Here is a 12,518-nt window from a genome sequence, read left to right on the forward strand (position 1 = left end):
GAACCTGACACACAAAACCAAGAACACACAGCTGTCACATGTATCTGCACGGCTCCCAGTGGACCGCACATACCAAGACTCACAATTCATTCATCTAATGAATCATTCATGTGCAATATGCTATGAGCAATCATTTGAATGTGTTCAGTCTGTCTACTATATTTTGTTTTCTAAAGGTTTACTTCTTTATTGTACTTCTTGTTATTGCACGGTCCCTTCTGCTGCTGTAACACTGCACATTTGCCCGTTGTGGGACTAATAAAGAATATCTTATATTCTTTCAAATCAAAACCGAATCCACAACATCTCTGCGGGATGAACGATTTCCTTTTCTTTTGTTTTATTTCTCAAACAGTTGAGTTACTTATGAAAAATTAATCAATAATGAGTTAATTTAGACCTGACTCATCAGTCAAGACCGATCACCTGGTGCAGAGTCTCGTCAGCCGACAGGTTGATGAGGATGTGGTAACAGTCCTTCACGATAGCAATAGAGGGGTCGGTCGTCAGAGCAAACAGGGCAGCAATTATGTCCGGTTTAGAGCGGAGGAAGCGGCAGCCATCCCTGAAAACAAACACACAAACAACAAGAATGAGTTACTGAAAATCTACTGGACAGAAATCACAGACATAAAAGCTTGTTTATTTAATATTATTTATATTTTACTTTTCTTTTAATATTACACATTATAAGTGATGCATTTTGATTAATACACCTGACCAATAATAAGTTGGATCCTTACATGACAAGTCTCACATTTTACTAAAACTTGCATGTTAGTGCCTTTGATGGTCATCTCTAATGTGAAATCACTAATCTGTGATATGAAATCACACATCTGTGATGTGAAATCATACATCTGTGATGTGAAATCACTCATCTGTGATGTGAAATCACTCATCTGTGATGTGAAATCATACATCTGTGATGTGAAATCACTCATCTGTGATGTGAAATCATACATCTGTGATGTGAAATCACTCATCTGTGATGTGAAATCACTCATCTGTGATGTGAAATCACACATCTGTGATGTGAAATCATACATCTCTAATGTGAAATCACTCATCTGTGATATGAAATCACACATCTGTGATGTGAAATCATACATCTGTGCTGTGAAATCACTCACCTGTGATATGAAATCACTCACCTGTGATATGAAATCATACATCTGTAATGTGAAATCACTCATCTGTGATATGAAATCATACATCTGTGATGTGAAATCATACAGCTCTAATGTGAAATCACTCATCTGTGATATGAAATCACTCATCTGTGATATGAAATCATACATCTGTGATATGAAATCACACATCTGTGATATGAAATCACACATCTGTGATATGAAATCACACATCTGTGATATATTGTACATCTGTGATGTGAAATCATACATCTGTAATGTGAAATCATACATCTCTAATGTGAAATCACACATCTGTGATATGAAATCACACATCTGTGATATGAAATCACACATCTGTAATGTGCTCATAGTTCAGTAATAACATCCTAACACACTGTTGAGCATCTCTCCTGTTAACAGAAGCGTTCAGCTGCATCAGAGTCTGCTCTGCTTCAGGAATAGTTTAGCGTTGTTATTGGAGCAGCGAGCTGACACAACATTATAATGAAAAGCTAATTGATTCAAAAAGGCTACTACGAATAGAAAGGCTAAAATCCCCCACTGGAGAGTTTCTACAGATTTCGAACAATTGGATCATTAAACCAAATAAAAGGTCAGACTTTATCTGACTTGCTAGAATAAATGAGTGAGAATATAATGTGATTTATATATTTGTACCCCATCCAACTGCACGCACGTTTTATATATAAAAAGGTCAAAGCTTCCCATGTTCAATTGTAAATAATTAAAGCTAATTTTGTATAAGAAAGCCAGGCTGTAAAATGGTACTCATCACACGTTACGTCACAATGCTTTGTGAATCTACTTGCAATACTCTGTAAAATTATGAATGTTCAATGAATGCTTTTCCAAAAGAAAAGAAAAGCAGGAAAAAGAAAAGCTGCATTATTATTGGGATAATCATCATCATCATCATCATCATCATCATCAGCCTCTTACCTGTTTCCGGACAGTCCCAGGATGTAGCCTGTGGTGTGACCTTTGACATCAGGACGTGTGTCGGGGGTGAGGAAGGTGGGCAGCTCTGCAACCTCAGAATCACTCAGCATCTTCTAACAGTGTCTGATAAACAGCAACAGATCAGCTGAGACAACAGTACAATATATTATATTATATTATATATATACTACGAGCCTCCACGACTGATCTGAAACCAGTGAACCTGAACTCAACAGGTCCTTTACTTCTGGTACCAATACAACCATGTAAAAATACTTCTAGGTCTGGGCGATATGACCAACATTTTCTATCACAAACGATATAGGTCATTTCATGTCTTGATAACAATATATATCACGATATAGCATGTTTTCTGTTCATTCAACAAATGAAGTTTTTCTGAAATATCCACAAGGTAAATCTTATTTGTGAATTAAATATCTGACCAATGAAAAGTATTTCTCATTTAATTAAGAACTTTAGTGCAAAATGAACATGACAGTTTCAAGTAAATAAATAAATATATCTTATCTAAACGAAGGTTACAGCAAATGTAATATTAATCAAAAACAGCTGATGAATGCATTTTACAGAACAGGTGACATTAAGGTCCTTAATCATTTAATGAGAATTTATAATAGTAAATGATAATGATAATGATAATAATAATAATAATAATGTCACAAAGTGCTTAACAAGACAAAATAAAAATGGTAGACAAACCAATAATTTAAAAAATCGTTTGTTATTATTGTTATTACACAGCATGTGTGTAATTCAGCTGACTACTGTCATAAAACAGCAAGGTTTATCTGCTGTTACAACATAAACACATGACTAATAACGTTAATAAAATGAAGACATTGTAAAAAATAATAATTTATGTTTATCATGTTTATTTATTAAGCGTGTTTGTGTACCTAGAAAAGCGTTATATAAATTAAATATATTATTAATAATGTTATTATCAAGGCTACAACCCGGCTGTTTACTTTAGCATAGAGGTTCAATTGTTGCCATGTTGGATACACACAATGTTACCCACAGCTGCTGAAGTTAAATTAACTTATTAAAACATATTTTACTTTTCCAGACATGAAGTCAAAGTTTGAAACGTGTTGAAAGCTGAATGACATTTCGGTTTCTGTTTTTCCAAAAAGAAACACGTGGTATAAAAGCATCTTACCTTTAACGAGCTATAAGACTTATCCACTGTTCATATCGCTGTTTTCCCTCTGTTATAATTCTCTATTAACATTACACATGAGTACTATGTGGATGCATGTGGAGCCCACAGAAATATGCCTCCTTGTTTCCGGGTTGTCTTCTTCTTGTTCTTCCTTTCCAGCAGTTTAAACAGCACTGAGTCGGCGCTGCTGCCCTCTAGTGTTAGTTACAGGTAACTACATGTAACTCATTACATGACAGTTCATTTAGCTGACGCTTTTGTCCAAAGCGACTTACGATAAGTGCAAACACTCATGAGGATACAACTCCGAACAGCAAGAATCTTGCAGGTACATCAGCTTCAAATAGGTGAAATAATTTAAGTCAGAACAATATCTTCAAATAAGCCAACTAATGTAAGAACAGAATTATTATTATTATTCCTTCATTTGCCAAGGTGCAGTTGAATCAGGTATCAGTCTGCGACAGAAGGTGTGAAGACTGTCTGCCGACCTGACATCAATGGGGAGCTCGTTCCATCATTTTGGAGCCAGGATAGCAAACAGCCGGGTTTTATTTGAGGGGAATCTGGGTCCCACTCGCAATGCGGGAGCAGCGAGCTCATTGGCCGATGCAGAGCAAAGTGAACGAGCTGGGCTGTATGGTTTGACCGTGGCCTGGATGTAGGAAGGGGCTGATCCATTCACAGCACGGTAGGCCAGCACCAGAGTCTTGAAGCAGATTCGCTTAGCTACTGGTAATCAGTGGAGGGAGCAGAGGAGGTTAAAGACCAGTCGGGCTGCTGCATTCTGGATGAGCTGTAGAGATCGATGGCACATCCAGCAGGGAGTTGCCGTAGTCAAGGCAGGAGATGACAAGAGCCTGGACAAGAACCTGCGTTGCCTTCTGGGTCAGTATCCTCCTGATGTCGTACAGAGTGTGTCTGCATTGCTGTTGCAGCGATGCTGGCACTGAAGGACAGTTGGTTGTCGAGTGTCACACCCAGATTCCTTGCAGTCCAAGTCTGGAAACAACCAAGGTGCCGATGTTGATGGTAAATTCTTGGATGGGAGAGCCGTTCCCCGGAAGAAAGAGCAGTTTGGTCTTGTCGAGGTTGAGTTTCAAGCGGTGTGTGGCCATCCACTGAGAGATGTCAGCCAGACAAGCCAACCTGGGTTTCAGATCTGGGAAAGACAGAATCAGTTGAGTGTTATCTGCGTAGCTGTGGTATGAGAAGCCATGAGGGTGAATGACAGAGCCAAGTGAATTTGTGTACAGAGAAAAGAGGAGGGGACCCAGGATGGAGCCCTGAGGAACCCCAGTGGTGAGGGTCCGACAGAGACCCTCTCCAAGTGACCCTGTATGTGCGGTCCTTTAAGTAGGATTTGAGCAGGGAGAGAACAGAGCCTGAGACTCATAGTTCTTGGAGGATGTAAAGGAGGATCTGGTAGTAAAGGTTCAGAAGGATGACACCAATAGAGAGGGAGGCTGCTCGAGTGGAGTGAAGTTCCTCAGTGACAGCGAGGAGGGCAGTCTCAGTTGAGTGGCCCGCCTTGAAACCAGATTGTTGCAGATCAAGGTTGTTCTGGTGAAGGTAAGACGAGAGTTGATTAAAGACTCAAGTGCTCTGGAAAGAAAAGGAAGAAGAGAGACAGGTCTGTAACTGCAGGCAGCACTCTCAGGTTGTGTTTTTTAAATGTATTTATTTTGTAAATTGTACACATGCTAATATACAGTACAAACAGATGCATGAGAAAACAATGACAACAAATATAATTACATTCTTACATTTTATAATGCTTGTTTGTTTACATGGATTACACTAGAATCATTTAATAAATTACAATTACTTAATTGTTTTTAACATTAAGTAAGATGATTCAATTCATTTATAAAGTGTAGGGAACTTGGTTTGGTTCCTGACATTATCTTATGAATATAATATCTTCCAAACATCATAAAAGGTGCTCTTTGGTTAAACACCCACAGCTGGATAACATCTCAAAATGTACTTTAACGCCGGGGTATTAAACGTTTTTGGCTTTGCAAACAGTATTTGTAGGTCGGCAACTACAGATTATTATCAATCCATTAATCTGTTGATTATTGTCTTGATTAATTAATTTGTTGTTTGGTCTATAAAACGTCAGAACATTTTGAGAAACGAGGATCAGTGTTTCCCAACGCCCAAGATGACATCATCATCCGTCTTGTCTTCAGAGACTCAGTTTACTGTCATGGAGTCAGGAGTAAAGAAACAGTTCTCCTTTAAGAAGCTGGAATCAGAGAATTTAAACTTTTTTTCCCCTTAATTTACTCCAACCGGTCCATCAATAATCTGAATATTTGCCGACTAATTTAATAGTTGGAATATAGTCAATTAAACTTTGCAGCTCTAGTTTTATGAGAAATAAAATACACAGAACACATTTGTTAGACCTCAGGGATAAACATTACTTTTGTTTTTTTTTGTAAAAAAACCCAACAACTTCAGAGCAGCTTTAAACGTCCAAACTACTTTATTGATATATTGGGAAAACAAACACATACAAGACATTCACATCGTGTAGTCCCACCAGCAACAGCTCCCATTCACTCCACACGTTGCATTGAAATGCTGATATTGCATATAAACGTTCACGAATGTTGCCCGCACCCCACAGCAGTGTTCACCTTCTGATTAAAGGTCCAGTTCAACTTTCACTGACTGAGAAGTTCAGACAACGACGAGAACTCTCTCAAATAAACATTAATGAATCAAATGCTGCAGAATGTTTCTATAAAGTCAACATACACATACAGAAAACAAACATTTCAACAATAAAATATCTGTGGAAACAACCTGAGCCCAGTGTTGATGTCCTCGATTGTGTCTACAGTCTGCGGACATGCATTTCATGAAGTGTTGCTACATGCAGATCCGAGGCTGCAGAGTGAAACACCGCCCCGGGCTCATCCCAAGGATTAAAGGAGGTCAGCCTGCAGACTGAAGAATGCTGCTCATTCCTCGCTTCAAAGCGCTGAAACCTTTCTATTTTTATCAACACACATTTCAATAGTACTTCAATACCTTTGCAAAAAAAAGAAAAAGACAAAATAAATCAGCATCTTAATTCAGACACACATCACAAAATATGTGTAGTTTGGAGAAGAGTGAAGAGAAGAAAGAGGACAGCCTCAGATTGTAAACAAATACAAATATTCATGAATGCGTCCACCACGTGCTGAAGTCCACGTGATCTGCCTGGAGCCAGATGTTTACTTCCAGACATACAATGTCTGCGATGAGGAGCTTTGTATGAAGCGCCTTCAGTGATTTTCCTGGTAATTCTAAGTCGCCATGTTGTCGTCGTAGTACGGGGTTTGTCGGTGCTGAATGTAGTGTTGCATCAAAGTCTGGATCTCTGCATGTTCAGGACCGAGAAAGGCGTCAGAAGGCACTGTGGAGTTTGATTGGCAGACAGAGATCAGCTGGCAGTCTCTCTCTGTTGGCTCAGGGCGGGGAAAGTCCATCATCATCATCATCATCATCATCTTCATCACTCGGCCTTGTCTTTCCTCTTGGCTGTGAACGGGACTTTGTTGGCGACCGTCGAGCCTACCGAGGAGACGCCGCCGGCCACGGCAGACACCCCGCCCTTCACCAGCCCCACCCCATAGGAGGGCACCGTGGTCACGGCTGCCTTGGTGATCTCCAGGCTCTTGCCGCCCACCCAAGCCACCCCGCCCACCGCGGCGCCCACGACTCCCTTGGTGACGTTGAAGAGGCCGCCGGTCACACGCCACATCATGCCGGGGGTCGGCACCACGTGGTCCTTACCGGAATCTGAGAGGAAACCAAACATTAAGCATCAAAATTGAAGCAACTAACGGACTACATCTACAGTGATCTCTATAAACAGATTATATTAATGTCTGTGGGCTTCATTTAAATAAAGTTATATAAAGTTTAATCCCCGTAAAGTTGTCATGAACTGGGAAATGAGCTGTAGAGACCAAAACGTTTTGAACCAGGCTGTAAACATTCATTTCTGCTGTAAAGTTATTTTAACATTGTGGTCTTTGGGGATTGACCCCCTTTTGGAGCCTCAAGTGGCCATTTGAGGAACTGATGTTTTCGGCACTGCTGAGGTTGCAGTTGATCCTGAATCCATCGGCAATTATCTGATGAGGATTTAACTGCGTGTAAACTGGCTACTTGTAAAGTCTTTGTCCGAATATCCGCTGGCTCCACCGGAACCCCGGAAAACATTGCCCCCAGAGGCTAAATGGGTTCAGGGGTCTATCAATGACGTATCAATACTTTCTGGTGTCTGTGGGCGAATAGAGCTACTGTGGGCTGGGAAATAAAATGTATGAAGCAATAAATTAATTTATTGGGACTATTTTCAGCAGCGGATTAATCTGAGGCCAGTGATACCGTCGGTCTAAATTGAACACGAGTGGCCCTTGTGCGTTGCTGAAGTCTCGCATCTGGTGAGAAGTCATCGTAAAGCTTTGAGGAATAATGTCGAATCCAACCAAAACACCTAAAGCTCTGACAATCATCAACCTGCAGGAGCGTGCTAGCATGCTAACATTTGCTAGCCTAAACCAAAGTACAGCCGTGATGGGAATGCATGTGAACCAAAGTATTGGACACATTAGATATGTGACCTGATGATAGTTGAAGAGTAAAGAAAGTTCATCAATAATAAATTGTTGTTTGTGCTCCATAAATATCAACAAACGTTATCGTCAATACATTTTGTAGACGTTCACATTTTGGGATCGTGGCCATTTCCCAGAGACCTTTCAGAGATCTGACGTTCTCAGCTCCAGGTTTCTTTTGGTCAAATGTAAAAATCACCCACTTACATCTTATAGCCTTAAAACCTACGCCCTCAACTTAGCAGGAAGGAGTTTTCTTGACTTTAGACCTCGACAGTGGCAGATGTTTTACCAGGAGTATTAAGTTCTGAACAGAGGTGTTTACTGAGCGCAGCATCAGGGGACCAAACGGGTACAAAGTGTCTCAGAGTCGGGACACAAATAGCAGGTTTGGAGCTGCAGCCGCTCTTACGCAAACACACTTACTCCCCTGACAAACTAACAGTTTCTGAAATAGCAGCAGGCAACAGATTGCACCATATTCCCTGCTGATGTCTCAGCCTGGGGAGCTCGCCGCTTACCCTCTGGTGGTGGTGGTTGGCTGTCAGCGGGTTCAGCGTCGTCCAGGGCCACGCTGGTCCCAGGCTGGGGCTCCACGTTAACGCTGTTCACATTCTGGAAAGCAGAGGAAAACCCTGAACGTCTGAGTACACTAACTTACAGTACACTCGCATACTCACAGTACATGCCCGGGTATCGAACCTGAATTCCTAAGTGTGTAACCAATACGTGTTTGTAGCACTTTAATCAAATCATTAATTTATTCAAAAATCAAAAGTCAGTTTGTAGGAGGATACGGAAGATTTCAGCCTTATTGTTTTATTTATAAGTTGTTTTGTGTATATATTTATAAGCGTGTGTATCTAAATTTATACTTTATTTTATTAAATATTATTATTTTTAATTAATTATTATTAAACCACTGATGATTAGAGCTGCAATGATGACTGGGAAGAACAATTCTCACTGTTTTCTGACATTTTATACCAAATGATTAATCAATTAATGAAAATCTGGAGATGAATTGATAATTAAAATAATTGTTAGTTGCAGCCCTACGGACGATGGAATGATATAATTTGGCTTTTTGCTCATGTTTCGTAAGATTAAATATAATTTGATAAAATAAAAGATAAAAGAAATGGCTGCCACATGGCTGAACATGAGCATGAGATTGACTTTGCTAGTGTCTCAGTGTGTGTGTGTGTGTGTGTGTGTGTGTGTGTGTGTGTGTGTGTGTGTGTCTGTGGTTTTAACCTTTTTGACTTTTGACCCTTCAAATTAAAGCTCACACTTATCAGATGGGAAAGTGCAACTAAACAATGAGTCCTTGATGAGTAAATGACACGTAGAGACTTCACTTCCCATGTTTAACAAATAGAAATGCGATTTCCTATAATATGAATCATCTAAAACCCCACCCCCCATTTCTTCTTCTTCTTCTTCTTCTTCTTGTGACCCACAAAAATGGGCCAAGATCCAAAAGGTTAAAAAGCAGAGCTGCACGTTCTGTGACAAATGTTGCTGCAGCCAAACCCAATGTGAAACAAAATGGAAGTTTTTTAAATGATGATTTGGCACAGCTGGCGCAGAGTTTCACTAACATTTGCAGGAAGCTGTGAAGCTTCACTTTAACACAGTTGGATTGAAAATTACACTTTCCAGAGAGGAAGAGGCCACATTTCCTAAAGGGGGGGGGGGGGTACAATTTATACAATAAGCTCTTATCACATTATACGTCCACATCATCGCTCGTGTAGCCTGCTGCTAAAACAGTCAGACCCCTCGCGTGCGTGTGTGTGAACCACATTTCCACATATTTGTTAATGATAATAAGGATGCTGGTTAGTCCTTACCTTCACCATTGTTCCCAGTGCTTCTCCCACAAACACCTGGCAGAGAAACTTGAGACAGGCGCAGCTTCTGTTTCAGCCTCCGAACCAAACTCCAGCTCAAAATGAATATGTGTGTGTGAGTGTGTGTGAGTGTGTGTGAGAGAGAAACCTGCTGCTCTTCTTCTTCACGGGTTTATCGCATTAAAATCTGCTGCTTTCTAACTTCTCCTCACACACAGTTACAGGCTGTGCTACGCAGCTCTCTTTCAGCCTGCTGGTTCTGCCGACGTGGCGCCTACACACACACACACACACACACACACACACACACACACTTACACACAAAATCAAGCTACGCATGACAACGCACTGGACTTCCGTTTAGCCCCTTCAAATTAAAAGTCTTCACAGTATTGAGGTGGAATACTGCAGCGTAAGTAAAAGCAGTAGACAACACAGTGTTGCTTTTAAAAACGTACTTTAGTAAAATTATGTAAGTATAAGACTTTTAATTTGGAGTAATGTTACAGCATTGTTTTGTTTTACTCTTTTTTTATCCCTTGTGTTTATTTTATTCTATTGACATTCTTTATTTATTTTTACATTTTATTGTTGTAATTTTTGGTCTTGAAATATCGCAATGAATAGTGTTTATTTATTTGTCTTTTTTATCTGAAGCTCTTTTGGCTGCATGTTTGTATTAAAGGTGCTATATAAATAAATGAAGCTAATTTGGGAAAGGTATTAAAAGTAAAAGTACTAAAAGCCCCTGTGCCTGTTATTCTATTAAATATTGTTTTGTGAGATTATATTAATCATGCATTAATCTAAAAGCAGGATTTTACTGTCATAGTTGGTTGAGCTCATTTTAAAACTATTTTGTAAAGTTAATGATTATTTTCATTATTGATTAATCTGCTGATTATTTTCTACATTAATTGATTGTTTGGTTGGAAAGATTAATGCCCGTCACAATTACCCAGAGCCCAAAGTCACACCTTAAAAGTAAAAGTACCTCAAATGTGTACTTATGTACAGTACTTAAGTAAATGTACATACATTCCAGCACGGGTGAGTATCAAAGTGGAGGTAATGTACTGAACGAGAAATCAAGAGAAAAGTAATAGTATGCAAACAAATAGCATGAAGTAAAATCTGTATATATCTTTGTTTGTGAGCTGACAGAAAAGATGAGGTGGAATCAAAACAACTATTAAATACAGCACAGATTGTTCATGTGGAATTCATATTTTGGTATGTTTTTCGATCTTTAAGTAGTTGTGAAACTTCAGTGTTGTTGTCCACATTGTTTGGTGCAACACAAGAAAAATATAAATGTGTTATTTTATACGAAAATAATGGAAAGTAACATTAATATAGACGCATATAAGTCTTTAGTTTGGTTCACATCACATTTGGTATAAATCAAGAGAGTAGAAAGGTCATGTTCAGCTACCATCTTTTATTGGATTATGAAAGAGTGGCAAGTTGGGAAACATGTTGAAATCTTTTCCATTGTGTAATGTACTGAGATTCTTTTAACCAGATGGTTATAAGACTCATTGAGGATTCTGCTACATTTACTTTACTGTGAACAACCTTGAATTTTAAAAGATTGTCAAAGATTTATCTTAAAAAATAGATTCTTAGCTTTGTGACTTGGATGAAATGATAATAAATGAGATATATAAACTGTCTGTTAGGTCTGTACTTAAACTGTATCTGTTCATTTATAATTTAAACTTTATTTTCATTTGAATAAATTGACAAGTGAAAGTAACACACCACAGCATAGAAGAGAGCGCTGGACACCAGACTGGTAGAACATCAACAGCAGTTTTTAGCAGATGTTGAAGGACCCCAGCCTTCTCAGGAAGTACAGACGACTCCGCCCTTTCTTATGAAGAGTGTCCATGTTTATGTCCAGCTGCAGGCCCAGATATTTGTAGGACCTGACCACCTCCACGTCGACCCAGGTTGCCGGTGTGGCCTGATCCCTCGGAAATCCACCACCATCTCCTTGGTCTTGGAGGTGTTCAGCTGCAGATGGTTCGACTTGGACCACCTCACAAAGTCCTCCACCAGGCTCCTGTACTCCCCCTCTTGTCCATTCCTGACACAGCCGACGATCACAGTGTCATCTGAGTATTTCTGCATGTGGCAGAGCTCAGAGTTGTGCTGGAAGTCAGAGGTGTAGATGGTGAACAAGACAGGGGAGAGTACCGGGGGGGGGGGTTTCATCACCTCATGCTAATTCATTTTTGGGCTTTTATTGTGAAGACAGGAAGTCGCTTGTGGGTGGTTGATGCTTGAAGCTCCTGCTCCAGATCCTGAAGCTGCAACCGGTTGTTTTAGTGTGTGTGTGGGGGGGGGGGGGGGGGGGGGTATGCTGCCTGTGTGACTGCACTGTGAATGTGTGTGATCTATGATGTAGATTTAAAGGGAGACTGACATGTGCTGCACACACACACACGCGCACACACACACACACACACACACACACACACACACACACACACACACACACACACACACACACGCACGCACACACACACACACACACACGTGCAGGCCTGTATAGAGTCGCATACAGATCGAAGCATAAAGATAGTGTATAGATAAGAGTCAAGTGTGAAGTGCTGCATGTTAATGTTGGCAGACACTTTCATTCACTCATAAGAATAGAATAAAATAGAATACAATAAAGACATCAACTGTACCCAGAAATATAAAACATATATATATATATCATTTCAGAGGCAAAGATTTCATA

General features: G+C 39.9%; 2 protein-coding genes across 2 annotated transcripts in view; both read right to left on the reverse strand.

Annotated features, from left to right (window-relative positions):
- LOC115008328 (protein HGH1 homolog) overlaps positions 1–3,442 on the reverse strand; it is a 7,754-nt gene extending 4,312 nt beyond the window's left edge. Inside the window, exons 1-4 of the mRNA XM_029431874.1 lie at positions 3,280–3,442; positions 2,094–2,216; positions 427–565; positions 1–4 (exon numbers count right to left, since the gene is read on the reverse strand). The exon at positions 1–4 is cut by the window's left edge and continues 134 nt beyond it. Of these exons, the coding sequence (XP_029287734.1) occupies positions 1–4; positions 427–565; positions 2,094–2,203 (253 nt within the window). The 5' untranslated portion in view covers positions 2,204–2,216; positions 3,280–3,442. The remainder of the gene's footprint in view (positions 5–426; positions 566–2,093; positions 2,217–3,279) is intronic.
- Positions 3,443–5,756: 2,314 nt separating this feature from the next.
- Positions 5,757–10,072, reverse strand: LOC115008880 (transmembrane protein 263-like). The gene is made up of 3 exons (XM_029432752.1): positions 9,767–10,072; positions 8,432–8,525; positions 5,757–7,086 (listed from the first exon to the last, which is right to left on the reverse strand). The coding sequence occupies exons 1-3, from the start codon at positions 9,773–9,775 to the stop codon at positions 6,800–6,802; spliced, it is 390 nt and encodes a 129-aa protein (XP_029288612.1). The 5' UTR covers positions 9,776–10,072; the 3' UTR covers positions 5,757–6,799.
- Positions 10,073–12,518: the final 2,446 nt, after the last annotated feature.

The sequence above is a fragment of the Cottoperca gobio genome, chromosome 5, assembly GCF_900634415.1.
Source record: "Cottoperca gobio chromosome 5, fCotGob3.1, whole genome shotgun sequence".
Classification (NCBI taxonomy): Eukaryota; Metazoa; Chordata; class Actinopteri; order Perciformes; family Bovichtidae; genus Cottoperca; species Cottoperca gobio.